Source organism: Oxyura jamaicensis, chromosome 3 (genome assembly GCF_011077185.1).
Source record: "Oxyura jamaicensis isolate SHBP4307 breed ruddy duck chromosome 3, BPBGC_Ojam_1.0, whole genome shotgun sequence".
NCBI lineage: Eukaryota > Metazoa > Chordata > Aves > Anseriformes > Anatidae > Oxyura > Oxyura jamaicensis.
The window spans coordinates 28,996,559-29,016,844 of record NC_048895.1 but is presented as its reverse complement, the minus strand read 5'-3'; the positions used below and the strand labels follow the sequence as shown (position 1 = coordinate 29,016,844).

The 20,286-nt window shown below is 46.4% G+C and overlaps 1 protein-coding gene across 1 annotated transcript in view; it reads right to left on the bottom strand.

Annotated features, from left to right (window-relative positions):
* PLB1 (phospholipase B1) overlaps window positions 1-9,186 on the bottom strand; it is an 87,273-nt gene extending 78,087 nt beyond the window's left edge. The window contains exons 1-3 of the mRNA XM_035320638.1: window positions 7,743-9,186; window positions 7,332-7,389; window positions 774-827 (exon numbers count right to left, since the gene is read on the bottom strand). Coding sequence (XP_035176529.1) covers window positions 774-827; window positions 7,332-7,389; window positions 7,743-7,759 — 129 coding nt within the window. The 5' untranslated portion in view covers window positions 7,760-9,186. The remainder of the gene's footprint in view (window positions 1-773; window positions 828-7,331; window positions 7,390-7,742) is intronic.
* Between the last annotated feature and the right edge of the window lie 11,100 nt (window positions 9,187-20,286).

The following is a 20,286-nucleotide window of genomic DNA, read 5'->3' as shown; positions in this document are numbered from 1 at the left end:
TTTTGCTTAGCTTTCTTACCAATTCCCACAGAGCAAGCAACAAAATATGCTGAACATAACCTGTTACGGTCATTGTTGTGGACTGCAAGTGCTTAATCTGGAAGAAATCACAAAAACAGCTTCTGCATGTATCCCCACACACCGCAAGGTACCCAACGTACACAACAAAAAGCCACAGCTCTGGTATGCAACAGGAAAGGTAAAATGAACCAAGAGCATCGCCCATGTTCTGGGTCTCTGGCAACTGGCAAAATTCCCATATGATCATAGAAAGCACTAAAGAGGGAAATTATGAAATAAAAAAAAAAAAAAAGAAAAACTTCTATTTAGGGCAAGGATGTGAATGATGCAAATAAACTCAGCATGAGAGACAGCTGACTATCACTAGGAACAATAATTTAACGCCCTTCTGCATCCTGACAATAGGTATGACCCACCTCTAGTACCTCAAAGAAAGATGAAAGACAACGATCTTCCGTTTCTAAAAGAGTAACAAGGAACAAGCACTAACCACAGCCAGCCTACGTACAGGATGTGCAACCTAATAACAAATGTTGCTCGGAGAAACTTTTATGTCCTGATTAGGCCTTCAAAGTGCAGTACCACATAGCTGAGTCATTTGCTATGCATTTATTCTTTACAAAATTAAACAGTTTAGTGCACTGAGCTCTTTTCCTGACAGCCTCAGAGGAAGCAGCAGCCAGAGAGGTGACAGATATTGAAAAAGGAAAAAAAAAAAAAAAAAAAATTATAAAGCTGTTCTCATACTTTACCTTTAGTTTCCCTTGTAGGTTCCCTTGTTCTTCCAAGAGATGAGCCGTCTGTCCTTTAAAAAGGTAAAAAAAAATAATAATAATAGTAATAATGAATTGCACAAATTTTTTAACCTTAGAAAAAGCCTTTAAAAACGTAATAAACCTAAAACCACACAATTCTGAGAGCTGTAACCTTTCTCGTCTGCCCTACTTTCCAAAGATGAAGCGCACCCCAACAGCCAAGTATATATTCTTTTTTTGTTACGCTAGAATAAGCTTTTAGTTGTTATAATCAGATGACATTTGTTGAAATTAGCGGTGAAATACAATAGTCATATACAGAGTTGATAGACCTCATCCTCCACAAGCACTAAAAACCCTTCAGTGTTTTCTAACCACTGTTTTCTAACCACTCTCCCCTTCAGCCCAGTTCATACACTGCTGTTCTCCTGAGTTATGACGGAACTTAGCTTTGTATCTCAAAGAAAGCAACCTATCTTTATTTGTCATGGAAAGTACAAAATAGCTAGGACAGCTAATAAACATTTAATTCCATTAACAAAAGGTGATTTTGCAATCAGCTACAAATGCACGTGAGCCAACCCCCAATTTTTATGCACTGAGAGCACAACCTAGTCTTGCCCTGTACAAACTTTGGGTCATTTGAGCACATAAAAGCAGAAACTCCTCAAAAAGGAACAATTCACATTAATCTACATCTTCCACATCCAGAGAGCAACGTCGCACTGTTGTGGGTTTGCCATAGTGATACAGAAACAGCAGCAATTTATTTTCTTCCTAGAAAGTGTTGACAGATAAAATACTCTGTGGAGCCAAAAGTCAGGCCTGTAGGTATTTCAGCAAACATTATTCTCTTTCCTTTAGTATACACTTGGATTTGTATGCATAGATTTTAGTTTATTCTAAAATCTGAGATGGAGCCTGGGTCTGGATCCTCAGCTGAACTTCACAGCATGCTCACAGCTGTCCTGTGTGCCACACCAAAGCCGTTGGGGTCTAGCAAGTTCCTATTCTGTTCCTAGAATAATTCTCCCTTAGCATTCAGAAGCCAACCTGGGAATATTTAGTCCTGCTGCATACACCTGTTCGTATGCCTTTCTTTCCATACCAAAATGTAAATGGAGAGCCAGCTCCGCCCAGCAGGCGAGACACACCTGGGTTAGGACAGCTGGCAGCACGCACTGCAGGGAGGAAATGCGCCTGGCATGGGCAGGGGGCTCTGGGGTACCCACACCCCTCCTGAGATGGGTCCTGGCACTCGCAATGGTCAGCAGGGTGGCAGAAAGCCACCACCGCTCTCCATGACCACCTCAGCCCATCCCTCAAGCCACACTGCCCATTTTCAATAGTTGTCACCAACTTCCACGCATTATTTTTCCACTTGAGTTTCAGCCATGAGTATTCACAAACTCCAGCTGTTTTTATGGTGCTTGGTAGAAAATTCAAACAGTTGCTGCCTAACTGCTGAGTAACATTTATTTAAAATGTGTGTTTGCTCAGTCCATGCTTTTAGATGACATTTTACTCAGGACAATAACCAGGATCCCAGCTCTCATCTGAGATACCAGAAGCACATGCAATGAGGGGACTCATCTTCGTTATGCCAACCTGCTGTAGAAATTCAGTATTTTTGAGATTTTTTTATTAAACACTGATTTCAACCCTATTTGAGAACAGATCCACAGGTTACACTGGGGAAGAAAGAGGGTCCAGTCCCAGTTTCCAGGATTGTAAGGAGGGGGAAGGAAGTCTCAATATTTGAAAGACTTCAGAATAGCCATTCTGCACCAGACTGAAGGCCAGTCTAATCTGGGATGCTGCCTCTGGCACCAGCCAAACTCAGGTTCTTAGGGAGACAGCATGGAAAAAAACAGCTGGGGTGATATACCATGGAAGTATAACTATCTGTGCTTCTGGGGCTCCTTGAGCAAGCAATTACTTAATGCTGAAGAACTCCTGAGACCTTTCTTCCATGAATTTGCTATTTGTTTTCTGACTCATTCACACTTTTGGCTTCCCCACAAGTTCTCTGGCAAAGGAGCATCGTATTTGATTATTCTCAAAAATATCCCTTCTCACCAGCTAATAATTTGATCTGGCTCCTTCATGCTGTTCTTCCATACTTCCACAAACATCACCATTTTGCACACATCTGTATGTCTTTTTCCATATGCCCATCCATCTTTCTTCTAGGCTAAATAGTCAGCCTATTTATCTCCTCTCATGTGGAAGTTGTTTCATAAGTCTGAACACTCTTCCCCTCTATTCTCCTCCTAAGTTTTTTTCATATGATTTTTAACATGAAAAGGCTAGACAGTCCTCACAAGGTGAGTGAACTGGACTTGTGCACAGCATTAGAAATATGTTGGTTTTTTTTTTTTTGTTCTGTTCTCTCCCTAATTCTTAAAATTGTCTCCTTAACTGTTGCTAAAACTGAGTTGATGTGTTCAGACAGCTACATACTGTGAAGCAGTATCTAATTTAGAGTTCACCACTGTGCATAGCTAGAACAAGTTCTGCCCACCATATGTATTCCCTTTAAGTTTTCAGTTTGAGCATCTTGAGCAGTTTTGCATTAGCAAGCTAGCACATCTCCTTATCTGATACCCAAATATGCTGAAAGTACACGTCCCAGCACAGGTGACGCTGGGACTCTGCAGGTTGTCTCTCCCCTTTTCCCAGTTTGAAAATTCACAGTCCGATTCTTTATTCCACAGCTCTTAACAAGGGTGTCTGAAGTTCTTGGTCAAAAGATTTTTGGAAATCCAACAACCCCTCAAATGAACAATCCATGGGCACATACCCATTGTCATGGGCTTTCTGTACCAATTCCACAGGGAAGCTTCCCCATTACATCACATTAACCCCGAGTTAGTGCATCCTGCTCCTCTATTCTGGTGTCACCCGTTTGCTAGTACAGGAGCCAGCCTCACTACTTTTGTACCACTACCACTGCAGGTCCTCAAATCCTCCTAAAGCAGAGCTCATTTTAAAAGCTGGCTTCACATTTGTCATTTTCTATTCCCAACACCAAAGCCAGTTGAAGAATTAGTTTGCACAACAGTTAACACATGGACACAGTTAACACATTTGTTTAGTTCACTCCCTTGGGCGAGTATCATCTCATCCTGGCAGGTTTTTTGCTATTCATTATCAATTTGTTCAAAGATTTGACAGTTTCCCTAGCTTATCCCCTCCACAGAAAGGTTCTTAGTGCAAGGCCTTTTTAAGCTCTTGTGCAGAAGACAACAAAGGGAAAAAAAATATTAGGCTTTCTCTCAGGCTTCAGCTTTCATTTTTTTTGTATCTATCAGCACTACAGATCCCATTTCACATGTATTTAAAAGAAAATGTATTATTTTGTTATTGCTTTAGCAATGATTCCTCATTTCCCCATAGATTCATTTTTGGCTTGTCTGATTATATTTTAACTTACCAGATCACACATTCTTTAGTTTTCTTTGTTTGCTTTGGATTTATGCTTTCCATAGGATTTTTTTTTTACCCATGCTGCTTCCAATATTACCATTACTCCCTTACTCTACCATTTAAATTCTAGTTTGTATTTCTGATTTTCTCCATCTCTTCCTTCCCCCTCCAAAAAAAAAAAAATTAACAAAAAAGTATAACGATTTTTTTAACAACAACAAAAAACTTTTACAAAAAATAAAAAATAAAAAATAAAAAATATGTTTTTAACAAAAAAAAAAAAGTATTTTTCTAAAATTTTTTCCAAAACCCGGATAAAAGTTCTATTCTTTCTTCCCTTGCTCTTATAGCTAACCTGTTTCAGATAATTATTCTTACAGGCTGCTATCAATCAACATTTTTTTTCCTGAATTGTTTTCACAGGAACTCCAGTCTCCATGCATCTCTTTCGCTAAATTAAAAAGCCAAACTGTGATCATTTCTTTGGTTTGTGTTAAGAACAAAAACTTCCTAACAGTTAATTATTTATCGGAGCACCTTACAGTCCTATTATTCGTCATTACTTTCATACAGGAAGAGATGAAGCAAAGAGCTAATAAGGCCAAGACATACACAGCTTTTTTAGTCCTAGAGCATCTACCAAATTCAGTATCTGGCACTAAGTGTGGAATTCACAGACCCACTACAGCAAACAAGGCTTATCCACCCCCCAGCATCACCACCCCTCACTTTTTTTTTTTTCTCCCTACATCAATTTGCTCAGGTCATCCAGAAAGTCTGTGGAAAAGCAGAATAAGGATGCCCTAAGTGTCAGGACATTGCCTAACCCATCCAAACAGTCTTCTACCACTGAAAAGAATATTGTCATAGATATGAATTTGGAGAAAACTTTTGTCTCTTCCTTGAATTTCTGCACCATTTGGGGACAGATCTCACCATTAGCTAATTATTTGTTTTTCTTATGAGAAAACTTCAGTGCCTGCCTAAGATGCAATCGTTCCCCAGAACAGTGGGAACCAATGCACCTATCTTTTATCTAAAATGATCAGACATACCCCAAATTACATGCAAGATCACAGCTTTACTTTCATATTTTCTTCACCCTGCTTGAAGACTTGTGCTATACACCCACCTTGCAACAACTAAAAATATAGGTTCCTAAATACCGTGTAACCAGAATTTTCAAAGAACCTTTCAATTCTTACCTTCTAAGGAAAGCAACCAAAGGAAAAACAGGCCTAACAGTAGTTCCATGATAACTGCCTCTACGAACAGATAACTTGGAGTGCTGTTGGTTAGAGTTTACGGCTGCAAGGAAAGAAATTCCCTTCTTTTTCCTCCTTTATATTCTACCAGGTTGATAACTCAGCAGCCATAAAATTTATTAGCCTCTTTACCTTTGGAAAGCAAAACAATGATAACATTTGCATTTATTATTTCAAGGAGCTGTGCAACCTTAGTTTATAAATAGCCCCATCCATGGGTCAAAGGAGTAAAGTGGCACAGCTTCTCCTTCTTCTCCACTAGGCACTCCAACCCGGCATTTTTCTCATCCTTTCTGTCTCCCTCTGAGACATCAGCCACATGATTTATCAGAGAAGACTGCAGCTGAGAGCAGCAGTAGCTTTCAGGTTGCTGCCAGTGATAAACACCATGCAGAACAACACGTGACTAGCAGGTGTATTTTATTGCCTGTGCAATGAATGAGCACTTAAAGACTTGCGTAGTTAGCATATAGCATACATGTTGCCCTCATTCAACTTTAAAATGCTTTAACAGCTTGTTAGTGACACACAGAGCAAACCATGCAAATTCTTTCATGGGATATAATGAAATCTAGTGTCCTGTTAAGACTTCTGCCTGTGTTCAGAGAGAACCGGTCACTTTGCAGGGGAGCTCTCAGCAAACATCAGCACTAAGGTCACACAGGTCAACTTCCAGCAGAGTCAAGGCTCTTTCCTGCAGCGCACAACACAGTAACTTATTAGCCTGTCTCTACTGAACACGGAAGGAGGCTCAGTTCCTGAGGCTACAGGGCAGCTGAGCACTACATAGCAGCCCACATCCACCCAAAGTTGTGCTCTTCCTCTTCTCTCCTTTTGATCTTTCCTCATCTTCAAACAGCCTCATGCTGCGCCTCTCTTCCACTCGTTCCAGAACCACTGCATCCTTCTGAAAGGTGATTTAACTCACTGAAACTCCAAAAACCCTAAGTTTAATTGAGTCCCAGAGCAGCGTGAAGAACAGAAACACACAGAAGAGCATGGGATGGTCACAGTCTGAGCGAGGAGAGTAAGCCCTGCATCCCATGCAGCTCTACCTTGTGCTGTGAAACCCTGCTCTGTAGTGAGATAATGTAAATATATCCCTCACAAGTGGCTGAGCCCCAACACCTCATCAGGGATGTATCACCTCTCCTGGCATGTGAGCCCATGAAGTTCCTGATAGTGGGAGAATAAGAAGAAAGGTACGGGGGGAAGTAATGCAAAGCCAGTACAGTACCATCAGTGCTGGCAGTGGGCACATTGGTGAAGATCTCTGCTTATACCCCATGGGCTGAATCAGTAGTTCCCCTTCTGGCAAGTTTTCCTTCATTGTGACATTCCTCATAGATATCTGCCAAGACAAAGCACTGGTGATAAGCAGTGTAGCTCACTCTGCCCTCATTATGTCAGAGAATGTTCAACAAACAGAATTTCACACTGAGCTGACCACAAACTAGTATGGTCCTAAGGCCCAGGCTGATCAGACTCATACACTAGTTTTCCTGATTTGAACAAGCCCCATGACCTGACAGCTAAACTGCCAGTTCAGGGCATACCATGCTTATAGTGCACCACAGGCACTCCAGCAGTGCAGAGGAATTCATGTCAGTTTCAAACAAGACAGTAGGACCACATCAGTGTTTAGATTTGGGCAGTCAACCCAAGCGTCAAGTATTTGAGCATGCAAGCAGCGTGCCCAAGTCTGCAAAACCATCACAGTAGCCTGGTCACTTCTGCAGATTCAAAGAACACACACAAGTGACTGCTAGACTGCAACATTACACTCCCAAGCAAGACTCTGCTATTCCTTCAGTTACAACATTAAGATCTAACCTCTGAAGAGGAGCCTGTTGTCCTCAGGCAAAGCACCGGACTGTCCTCTGGTCTTTTCTGAGCCTCCTGACACCCAACTGGACCTCCTACAGAGATAATAGGAGAATGATTAAGGGCAACTGCTTCAGTAAAGAGCTTAAAATACTTAAACAAACCACTGACACCCCTGATAGCTCAGTCAAGATAGCACATCCTTCAAATGGCTTTTTATGGCTTTATGACTGAAATTTGATATTATTTGAGGAAATGCATTGGACGTAGACCGTGCACCCACTTCACTTTGCAAAAAAATGGGAAAGTAAGATTTATTTTGAATGTGAACAACTATTATGCAGGATAACATATAAGTAGGAATTTGCAGAGAGAGGAGAAAAGTTCTTCCACCCTTCATCCCAGCACAAACATACCATAGGCCTCACCAGTACAAACAGCTGCTCACCTCCAACATAACAGCATAATCAACTCTGAGAAAGCTGAGAAAGAGCAGCTTGTTCCACTTCAGGGTCTCACAATAAGAAACATAGTTTGACACCCTGGCTCCTTTGACCAGGAGAAAGATGATGAAAAATGAGAGGCTTACACACTGTAAGGACAGCATAGAGGCCAGCAGATCCCCAAACTGGGTTGAAACGGAGCTCCTGGGGCCACTGGCAGGGTTGGTGAGGCCCCAGGTGAGGCTGGTCAAGGCCATCATGGCCTGTGAATCAGTATGGCATTGTGCAGATGGGAGTTATCTCTAATGGTCTTAGTCATTAAGTATAAGGGTTTGTGGCTGTTTCATTCCTCAGCAGAAACTTCTCATTAAGTCTGAGAAACAGCCTCCTTAATGAACTGGAAGCATTTAAAATTTTAGAGAGAAAGCCTCTTCTTCACTGCACACCAAGCAAAGGATGAAAAAGGGAAGGAAGGTAGCATTAATTCATACATTTGCCATAAACCACAGCTCCAAGAGTAAGAATTAAGCCTTTAGACTCCGTGACATGCTCCAGAAGGGAAATAGCACTAACTGCAAGGCTTGTAAGTCTTCTGTAAACACTTCTTCCTACCATCCAAGCTTCAAAATAGCTCCTAGATTGAATAGCAAATAGCAGGTGGCAGCAAAGATCAAAGAAGCTAGCAAAAGAGAGAAGAGAGAATTTTCTCACAGACAGAGAAGGTGTCAGAGATGAGCTGAAGCTTCTGCATTACTGAAAGGACAAAGCCACATCTCACAGAAGGTGTGGAAAGCTGCAGCCCATGAGCCAACCCCCAGCTGACAGCATTTAGGAATATCCCAGGGAACTGCAGCCACAGAGCTAATTACTTAATGACCTACACAGAACATCTTCTGCCTTGCCTAAAGCACCTCCTGCTGCTGCTCAGGTGGGAAAGGCAGCTGGATGGACTTCGTACCTGACCTTGCCTGTGTTGTGTCAGTCTTCTTGTCATCTGCCCTGGATGAGAAAGTTGATGACACAAGTGCATGGATGAGCTTTGTGTGGAATATGGTGGTTAAGAGCAGACGTTTTGTGCCTCTACTTTCTCCAGCAAATGTACCTGTTTCACATATCTAGGCCCAAGAGACCATAAAGGTACAAAAACAAAAGTCAGGCCCCTGTTGCAGCTCTAAAATGAGCAGCTCCTAAACATATATTCAGATACGTGCTCTCAAACATGTTAGTTAGACTTCCTGTCCCATTGCTATGTTTTTAGGTAAGTTATAATAATACCTAAGAACTTCACCCTTTATCCATTGTATGGGAGCTATAGGTGGGAAAGTCAATGGATTTCTCTGCCTGGCCTTTAGGTCTTGCCTCATCTGCTCTGTTCAATGGAGTTTTTCCTGCATTCATTTTACTCATGCAGAATATTGAAAACCAGAAACCTTGACAATCTATTTATGTCCTCACCTATAGGATCAGTGTCTTAAAATACAAAGTAATGGATCTATGGCTGCACATTTAAAGAAAACATAACAACATAGCACTCAACCACTCATAATTAAACCCAAAATGACTGCCGTCACACACACAACCTTTTACTGTATGTTAGGGAAATAGCTCTTTCAGATGCTAATATGCAGAGGCCATATATCAGAGGGTAATGTAATCTCACCCACAGAGCTATGATATTACACCAGCACAGCAGAGGACTTGTTGTTGAAATATAAAGCAGGCTGATTCTCCATTTCATTTGAAGATTCAGCCTGTCTGTGACTCGTGGATGCTTCAGCTAATCCTGCTGCCTAGCTATGGCTTTATATCTTGAATTTTTTATTCAGGAAGCATATCCTGGCATTGTTCCATCCATCATACCCCAATCTGTAATGGGTAGACCATTACAGCAGTGTGGAACGGCTATGAATAAATCATATGCCACAGTCAGACACGTTACATTTCCTCACGACGTGCCGTTGTCTTGTCTTGCTGCACTCCACATTGCTGGTAAATTCAGTGCATGCTCGGGACCTAAACAGATCTGCCACCACAGGCGAGGCCAGGAGTGCAGCAGAGGGTCAGGGCGTGAAGGGAGGCCAAGGGCAGGCGGAGACATCAGCCCCAGGGCAGGAAGCCCGCAGCAGCAGGGAGCGCTGCCCGGTTTGAAGGAGGCTGCTACCACCTGCTGGAGAGAGCGCAAATACTCAGTGGAGGAGAAACCAAAAGTTTATTGGGTCAATCCGGGCAGGAGCTGGAAAACACCTCTCTGCATATGGTGAGGCTACAGAGAGCGGGCAAAATGCCTTCTAATATTTGGCTCTCCCCTTAAAACACAAGGTTCTGGAGCTGCTGGCAAGGAGGATCTTAGGTGTTTCTAACATGGCTTTCAGAAAGGAATACCTGTAAAAACAAGTGCAAACACAAAGCCTCAAATACACGTCTGAATGTGAAATTGTCTAAACTGAGCACGTGACTGGAGCACTGGACTCTTCGCTTGCATATTTGCATATAGCAGAGCTGCTATAGAGACTCGAACTGTAGTAATAAGTAAATCAGTGAGATCACTGCTGAAGTTATGTCCATGTTTTGGATAAACTACAAAGCATCAGCCTCCTTGCAGTAGCCCAAGGCAGCAGCATTACAATGAAACCTCAGGCCCAGTAAGGGAATGAAACTCAAAATTTAACCCCTGTGCCTGCAGGAGGGCACAACCTCCTGCAGTGAGTGTCTGATTGCTTGGGCGCAAGCTCTTCAGCTGCTGGCATGGAAGGAAAGCCCAAAGCACATCTCCATCAGCTATGCCTGGCTCTGTCGTGAGGGTGGTCTCACCCCAGATTCCCTATGCAGCATGCAGAGCTGGCACAGGTCCCCCCGTGCCCCCTCACCTCTCACAAATAAAAACTGGTGTACCCTTCCACCAAAAGCTGGAGCTGCTCTTCACTGCCTTTTCTAGCAGTTTCTGGGCCTTTAATTTTATATTAATAATTAATAATATGACTGGAAACTGAAATTCAGATCTGGGAAGAGTGACGCAGCAGCCAGTTTCAGGTGTACCTGGCACTTGAAAGAAGACCATGAATGAAGTGCTACCCTCTTTCCATCTTAGCTGTGTGTCTGCAAAGGCTATCACAGTGTCCATGGGGAAAGGGAGGGCCAGGGGCTGCACCCAGCAGGGTGAAGTGAGCTCTGCTCCCCTCTTCTGCATGGGGAGCTGCCAGTGACCCCCACCCAGCTTGGGGAGAGCTTCTGGAGCCTGTCCACACCTACAGTGGCACAGCAGAGCTCCCATCTTTGGACATGCACACCGTGTTGGGTCTGCTTCACACAAAAATATACCCTGAGGGGGCTTTCAGGGTGAGTGGGCTGCAGATCATGCCATTGGTGAAATCCCCCCAGCCCTACAGAAGCGAGGTGCTGGGTACAGCGGGGTCCTCCAGCTCATCACTGCCTCTCTGCTGGTCAGCTGGGGCCCAGCTATGGCCGAGGGCGCCGAACAGCACAACTCAAGATCTGGAGATCTTCTGCAAAAGAGTCTTTGCTCACATTACTGCAGCGTGAGGATTAGTTTAAATCTCTGGGCTGCAAGAAGACCACATACTTCCCATGGCCTGATCTTCAGCTGGCCCTTCTGTTATCAGATCAGGAGATAATGCTGGTTTCTGAAGAGCCCTGTTTACAGACCCAGCCTTGGAGAGTCAGCCGGTGCTAGGAGAGCCGTCAGACAGCAGCACTGGCAGGAAGGCAGATAGCAAAGGAAGCAGTCTGTCCGCCTCTGATAGGCACGGTGATGGTGTTTTACAGCAGGGACCAGAAAATATAGATTCTCTTCCTGTGAGTCTTGGGGTGAGACTATTGAGTCTCAGATCCAAAGTACCCAATTCTCAAAAACTTGCATGGAAATCACACACCTAAATAAATACCTCTGTGAATTTAAGCCCAGGTCTCAAAGTGCTGTGATTCGCTTTAAAATATAAACACTAGTATTGCCTTTCTCCCATTCTTTTCCATTAGGTTATGGAATTCCCCGAGCATTGCCAGCATTTTGTTGTTTGCATCCATACCACAAAGGGGCTCTGTTTTCAGCCAGAGATGTGACTGCAGCAACGGTGTGAGTAGCTCCTGACGCTCTTGTTCTCTCTAGAGCTCTTTCCACAAGAAGGTACCATGCACAGGCTCCACAAGGTCAGCCTGTATAGGTCCCACTGCATCACAGGCTCCCTAAGTCCACCTACCCACACCCTAAAAAATCCTCTGTTAACCTCACTCACCTGTAGAAGTTTGTTTCTCATCTTGCCTCTACAGGTCAGAAAACATATCCCTTTGACCAGAAAACATATCCCTTACCTCCATGAGGCAGTCCCAGCTGTGCTATATTCCTTTTGCATTATTAATGCCTGTTTTGTTCTTGAAACAGAGAAGACTACCAAGTGGTAACACAGTTGGTGAAACGGGGAAAGGGGGTAAGGCTGCTTTTCCTCACAAGCAATGAGGCCCTTTGACCCTTCTGACGGCAGTTGCTCCAAACACAGACCACTGAATTTCAAGTTCCTGGCAAGCAATCATTTTTTGTCTGGATCAAGCAGAGGCACCTGGAGCGAGGAGCATAAGGCTCAGCATGTTCCCTTGACGTACTTTACACACCGCAAGTTGTGGCAAATGCGTCCTCCCACCATAGTATTCACCATCTACACAATGAGATGCTCTCACCTGTTTTGTGGCTAAAAAAGAGTCAAGCGTGGCCTGTCCAGGTGCTTTGTGCCTTCTCACTCGCCAGTTTTTTCACCTGGTGAGTGGAACCACATTTGGGCAAGCCTGGGCAGTAACATTCAGTGCCTGCAAAGAAGTGGATTAAAAGGCCTTTGAAACCAGGAACAGCTATTTTCCTTAGGGACCTTGCAAAGGCAAGCAGCAAAGGCCTTTGCCAACTGTGGAGAAGTCCTTGCAGAAGCTAAATTTCCTCTCGTGAGACGAAGAAATCCCAGATGAGCAACAAGCAACCACCACAAAGTCAATCTTACATCCAGGGTCACGCAGCCCTCAGCGCTCCTGAAAGGGGAGCGGCTTCCCAGGCACAAAATAAATAGGAGGGGTGAGCATATAGAAACAAGGGGTGCCAGACAGGCACAGGAATATTTACAGTGCAGATGGAAAGGAATATCAGTGCTCCGCCTGGAGCACACGGCCCGGGTACGGCCCCTTGGCGCCCATTGCCATCTGCATGGCGAGGGCAAGGCTTGCTTCTGCCTGCTGTAACTCTCACAGCTGCCACCAGAGGACACCAAATTCCTACAACATTTTGCTCCAGAAAACAACACGTTCCCGGCCCCGTTGGCTGGGAACGGGGAAAAACTCTCTTATGGTTTTGGAGCCCTCAGGAGGGAAGCCCAGGCCAGGGGACCCTCGATGAGAGCTGGTGGTGTCCGCTCGTGCAGCCGCTGCTGTAGCTCTGCTCCTGCCCTTACAGCCAGAACTGATTTCAAGCTTCCGTATTTCCAGGGACTGCATGCTCTGAAGACCTGTAATAATACACAAAATATCACTGATTCAAACGACTGCTAGATGATTGGAGACCAACAGCCACTGCCAGCTGAACAGATGCTCTTATTCCATATTTTCATTGAAAGAACCTTCCAAAATTCACAGCTTTGCCAGGCTTCATCCTGACATTTCAGCTGAACATTGCAAGAATGCCATCAAGTGCTGGAGGCCTTTGTTTTTAAGATGGAAAGGCTGGGCTCTGAAACCAGCTATGGGTGCAGGCATGGGCCTGTGCATAGGATTTTCTGAACAATTAATCTGCACATTATTATTTTGAGTGATCTCAATAAATTGCAAAAGCCACTCAGAATCAGCTGGATAAAATTCAATAAAAACACAGCAAAGTACTATGATCGGGAGGGAGAAATTAAATTCACAAATGAATGACTTGGAATAATTGGCTAAGCAGCAGTATTACAGCAAAGAATCTGGAGGAATTAGAGTGGATCATGTAATAAATATGAGTCAATGGTATGTTGCTATTGAAAAAAAAAAAAAAATCCTACAAAACATTTGTTTGGGGATATGCTAATGGAGTGTCATAAGCATGTCACGGAAGGTCATTATTATGCTTTATCCCGAAGAATGCTCACCCATGCTAAATGTTGTGCCAAATCTGGGGCACTGCACTTTCAGAAAGACAGAGTAGACCAGCCAGCCCAACAGGAAGCTTAACCCAGAAGGAAAGCTGGATTGACTGGGGGAGCATTTCCAAGAGGGGAGATGAGAAGGAGGACAGCCTCCCCAAACACAGGGTGCTGTTCTAGCATGTGGCAAATAATGTGGATCTCTTTTCCTTGGCAGTCCAGAAGGCACACAGAGGGGTAGTAGACCAGTGTGGGACAAAGGCAAGACACCAAGCCCGGTGCTGGCTGGGGTTTCATCCCATCAGGCAACTCCATTTTTCTTACTTAAGAGGGAAGGCCTGCAGGTGGGGGATGGGAGGGATCACGAGTTTTGATGTGACAGCTGGTGACAACCTGGAAACTTGCTTTTAGGGGAGGAATGGTCCTTTTAACACAACAAAGCGGCACACCCAAGAGTGCATACACAGACCACACCTACTGGAGCCAGCTTCCACAGAGTTGTTTGTACAGAAAGCAAAGGAGAAAATAAAGATTGGAGATGCAACTTCCTTTTTGCCCATTTCTCCCCCAGGTCATCCTGACCTGATGAATAGTGTGGCAAGGCTGTACATGTATCACTGCTTTCTGCAGTTCCTGAGGACCTTCCTGGTCCTGCTAGTCTCACAGACTCCCTCCACTTAGACCTGGTTTCCGCCAAGCGCCTCAGCGAATTTGGGCATGTCCCCATTCAGTAAAGGCCTTAAGCGCATGCTTAAATTTAAGCATGAGCTTCAAACAAAGCATGTGTTTAGCAACCTCTGCAAACAAGGCCTTAACCTTAAAATACACACATAGATAAAACGATTTTTTTCACTCCAGCTAGATTCAAATGCTTTCCTCAGGCTCCTTGAAGTCGAGTCTACCACCTCTCTGACACTGAAATAGATGCCTTGCATAAGAACACTCTCTTGCTTCCTCTCTGCTGTAACTCATCAGCTCTTCCCTGCTCCAGGGCACGTACCTCTAGGGACAGATGAGATCTATTCCTGTTAGTTACTATGCAGAGCTAGATCTCAGCAGCAGCGATAAAGGCCCTTGCACATCCTAGCTTGCTTGCTGATACTTCCTTTTTCTCTGGAATTCGTACTGCTCGCCCGCCCTCACTCCCTTCCCCCTTCCCCAGTTGCTCATACTTCTGGAAAGATGACTGAAGGCTAACTAATGAGTAAGACGCTGCTGCACGTCATCGCCTGTCTGCTGCAAGAAGGGGTGAACAAGTTCGTTTGTCCACAGGTTAAAGTGAGGTTGCCATCCAAACACAGAGCATGTAATTGGGAGACCAAGCAGTGGGAAACCTGCCCTCTCTTCTTTCTCGTCTGGAGCGTTTAATTTCTCTTGTTTTCTTCGTTGCGTACACCACTTTATGCCTGCACAGCATCTTTCAAGCGAGGATCTTAAAGGACTTCATAGACCTTAATTAAACCTCATAAATCCCTAATTGATAGATGAAAATTCTGAGTCACAAAAAGGTGAAGGGATGTGCTCACGGTGCAGCACTGAGTCAGTTGCAGAGCGTGGAGCAGTGCTGGCTGTGGTGCTCCCAGTCCGGTACTCTGCATCCTCTCCGCTCGACGGACATTATGAGGATCTGCTCAGAGGGCACATTTAGCAGCTGCCTGATGCTGATCCCAAGGGCCAGTGATGAGGGACACACATCAATTGCATTTGGCACTGCAGTGCCCCAAAACAGGCCAAGAGTGGAGGCAGGGGCACTGTACAAACCCGGAGGAGCAGACAACCCTAATGGCTCAGCACCAGCAAAGGGGCAAGACACCAGTGGTAGCCTGTGGTGTGGCCACCGCTGAGGGTCTCCTGATGAAAAAAATTCCCTGCCCTTGGCTGCTGCCCCCTCTGCAGCCATGGAGCCCCAGCCAGCCCGCACCCTGCTGGCCCTCACCCCAAGGCCTGCCTGGGGCATGGGGCCTGGATGATGGCCATTTCCAAAGCCTGGGGCAGCAGGCCTGGTCCGCCATGGACCTGCATCACCATGGTCACTTGGGGCACCCAGCCCACATGCCCCAGACAGCTTCTCGTACTTTTTTTCCCCTCGCCTCCCTGCCCAGCCTTTGTTTTTGAGTAGGTAGCATGTAAACTGTGCAGGGCAGGGACCATCCCAGCTGGGCGTTTGCCTGGCACAGCCCTGGCCGGCCTCCTGCCACCTGCACTGGGCAAACAGCGTCAGGACGGCGCGGCCCAGCCCGCCTCGGTGCCGGTCCCTCTCGGTGGACGTTGTCACATACTGCTTTCCAATTATAGCCTTTCAGGCTGCGACGGCGTTTAATTGTCTGAGTTTTATAAACACTGCACGGCCTTGGCTGACGCCCCAGTTAATGATCCCCTGCAGAAGCAACTTTGGCCTGCCGGCTCCCAGCTGGGCCCTCACAACGCCTGCCAGAGAGGGTGAATTAAAAAAAGGAGAGGGTAAAAAAGCAGAAAGGCGACTTAAAAGATGATGCTGCATCTGAGGAAATGACACATGCCTCCCTCTTGTCTGCCAGCGATATGCAATGCTGCTGCTGACACCAAAGAGAGAGGGCTCAACTCCGCAAAGCCTGCAGCAGCAGCCCTCCTACCTGCCCAGTGAATGCTGCTTGTAGCAGGACAAGCAACTCCGCTCACCTTTCAAACCCATGTTCCTTTCCTTCATTTTTTTTCTCCTACTAATATCAACAAAGAAAAAAAAAAAAAGGCACAACAAAAACAACCCTCAAAAATGCAAACAGAATGAAGAACCCCACAAGAGTAAATAGACAAGGCTTTTATGTTAATACAAGAGTCACTGAGAGCATCATAACAAAGGAAAAAAAAATCTCTGGGTCAAATTTACAAACTGATGTAAATCAGCCTGTTGAATTTCACTGAGGAGCACTGATTTTCCCTGGCTGCACACCCAGGGTGTATGTATGTCTGTGTGCTTCCCCCAGACTCCTTCACTAGAGCCTCCTGGCTTAGTGACACAAAATGCATTGGAAGGGGACCAGACGACACTTGGCTGTAATTTGTACATATGCACCACTAAAGCTCAGCATTTATATTTAAAAAAAATAATAATAATCGGGCGAACGCACAGCTGCAAGGCGGGCTGGGTAATTGTGCAATGCTGGGAACTCTTAGGTAGTTAATAATTATACTCAACCTTCGGTCTAGTTCCTAACAACACCCCTAGGCGTGTCGCTCTTACAGAATAAGGGCACACGCCCTGCTGTGTCTCCTTGCTTAACAGGAACACAAAGTACAGTAGTAGGAGGTGTTTCCTTGAACTCTGAACAATTGGACATTTAAGGATTAATTACTGTTAAGGAGCTTTGGACTGGCAAACACACTAACTCAGCTCTTGGCTGCGTCTCCCAGCCAAGTTCTCTCAGTCATCCTAATTAGACATTCTGATACCATCTTTAATTATATGATCTCACATACTATTTTTTTTCCCTTCTTCTATTATTTTTTGCACCGAACCCCTGTCCTGTGCAGCACACTGGGCAAGGGAAAGCACCCTCCTGACAGCACAGCAGCAGCTGGACCTTGCTCCATTCGGACCCGAGGCTCTGCTGAGAGCCACCCAGGGGCTTTCACAACAGGAGGAAAGCACCCAAGCTGCTGCGGGCAAGACGGGACGTATGCTGTATTTGTCAGTATTGACTGCAGCCCGCCTGGAAAAATGTCTGTGCTGCGCAGCACCCTGCGCCAGCCGCCGTGAGTGCGTGTGCGTGCACATGTATATACACAGAGGCTCTCCCGTACACACCTTGATCTTGTTGAAACAACAGGAGGAGCAGAGTGCATGTTGTTAATGTTTTTCACCTCGGTAAACACCGCATCACTGGGGCGATGCTCCTGTGTCCCGACTTGCAGCGCCTGGTGGTGCTGGGGGCCGGGTGCCTGCCAAAAGCCGCCAGAGCTGCTCCACACGAAGGCTGGTCCTGCTGCTCTGCAGAGTCCTTCCTAGGAAGGGGCCTGGCCGTAGCCAAGAGCTGCTGACTCGATGCCGCCTTGGCTTCTGCTGGCAGCCGTTTGCTGCCCACCCCTCGTGGCCCCCCTCCAGAGGCGCAGAGGGAAGTTTTGGGTGGCGTGCTTTCAACTGAAACGCTGCTGCTGCTCGGCTGCGCTGGAAACTCGGCGCCCTGAGGTCAGCCGAGGTTCACTCAGCCGAGGAACTCCTTAAATGGCATAGTCTTGCTCAAAAGCCTGCTCTCTTTGTGGCAGTGAGCAGCGCGGGGACGGATGGGCCAGCACTCAGAGGGACCCTTTTGTGAAGGCCAGACCTCCAGCCTCACGTGGAGGTGGGGAAGGAGAGCGATGGCGCCTCCTCCCCTCACCGTCCCGGCCTCCCTGCTTTCCCCAGGGCCAGCCTGCTCACTGGAAATGGCTCCAAGACCCACCCCTGCCTCTACCTGCCAGCAGAGCTGGCTGGTCTCGGCAGGAAGGCACCCATCTGTGCTTCTGGGGCTGGGAAGCCTGGCACGTGCCCTAACAGGGGCTCAGCCCGTCCTCCTGGAGGGTCGGGGCTAGCCCGAGTGCAGCCAAGCCCTTCACCACCTCTTCCAAAACTGGGGGGCAGGAAAGGAAGGCCTGCCTGTCCTGGGCCGGCAGCACTGCCCCACACAGGGAGGAGCCCTCTCCTCCCAGCTCCTTGGCGCTCCTCACTGATTCAGAGTCAACATAATGGGGCTGAGATGGCGCCATTGATCCTGCTGGGCAGGCGGGACCACTGCACCGGAGGGATTACTAATGGCTTCTTCCCCAATGGCACCAGGTCACAGGATTTGGCCCCTCGTACAGCCGTGTGGTGGAAACGGTTCTCCTCCCTCCCCACCACCAGGAACATGCCCATGGAGCAATGGCAGCAGCAGCACTGGGAATTTAAGAGTTGGTGTCCAGTGAAAACAAAAAACAAAACAGGGACAGTCACCACAGGGAGTTGACAGACCTACCCAGCCACAGCAGACAACCATACTCTCAAAAGCAATTCCCTGGGAGGGTCCTGCCTCCAGGCCCCAAAGACAAGCAGGTCCATGTGGTCATGGACCTACTGTCACGGTGTGTCCTTGGATCTGTGGGTTGCCAACATCCTTACTGCACAGCTCCTTCTGCTCCATGCCCCCACTGCACAACCTCGATCCCTGCAGCAACCAGGGGAAGGTTTGGACAGGGATGATGGCTGCTGCAGCAAGCCTCCTCTTGCATCAGGGTGACAGGAGCAGGGAGGAGGAAGAGCACCGCTGCAGGGTGAGCACACATCCCAGCTGCAGGTGCCAACCAAAGAACACACGCAGAGCAAAGGGAAGCACCTGAAGCCGATGTTTTAAAGGCGTCACTCTCCTTTCCTATTCCTTCCCTTTCACCACAGGCAGATCTTCATTTCCTCAGCTGCCAGAAGTGCAGAAGGTAATTAGATACCAGTATGGCCTCAGAACGTTGCTCAGAGTAGAGATTTAATCACAGTCCTCATGGCTCATAAACACAACATTGAATTGGAGGCTAGAAAAGGCAGCTAACATCTCCCATCACCCCTATGACCTGTAGCAGGCAGGGAGGAGCAGAGGATTGCAGCTAAGTTCTCATCAGCGCAGGATGAAGGCTATGGAGGCTGGCTCCTGCTGTGTGAGGCTCTGGCATTGCCCATGGCTGGTGCTCATGCCCTGCCCTAAGCCCTGGCTTTGAGAGGTCAGAGCAGGGCTGTGCTTTATGAACTTGGTAAATGTTCATTTCTGCCCATATTAGAGCATCCAGCACTTGAATAACTTGAGCTCCTCAAAGGAAAAACACTGACCTATTTCTTCCTTCTGCCCCAAACAAACATTGTCTCCTGCCGTGGATGCTCACATCAAAAACAGCAGGAGTGTGTGTCATCAGTGATGATGAACGCTGATGAATGCTGCTGAGTCTGGGAGCCCAGTTAGGGTTACAGAAGGGGGGCGAGGGGACCAGAAGGGGTGTGCACGCTCAGCTGATGGAGCCTGCCTGACCCACGTGCTCACCTAAGCTCACCGGTTGTAGATCCGAATTTACCTTTCCTGGAAACTTGAAAAACTTATTCCTGAGAGACAAAAAAAAAAAAGTATGAGAGCCCCCAGAAGGCAAATGGCAACGGGTACTGGCACTGCCTATGAGCTTGCAGAGTTGTACAGTCATTTACAGTCATTTGTGGGATGCAGGCTGTAGATTACAGCCATGTAAGGCCTTTCTCCCTCTCTTCCCCCACACTAGTCTGTGGAACAGAGCATGCAAAATAAAAAGAGAAATCTGAGACTCACACTGTGGCATGCCGAACAGTTTACATTCTTGTCTGCCATGATATCCTCCTCCCAGCCTAGCTCTTATCTGTTTGACCTCACATAGCCAGCATCAGAAAAGCTGATATTTAGTACAGAGGAATTCTGTAGTTCAAATACGATAACACTGC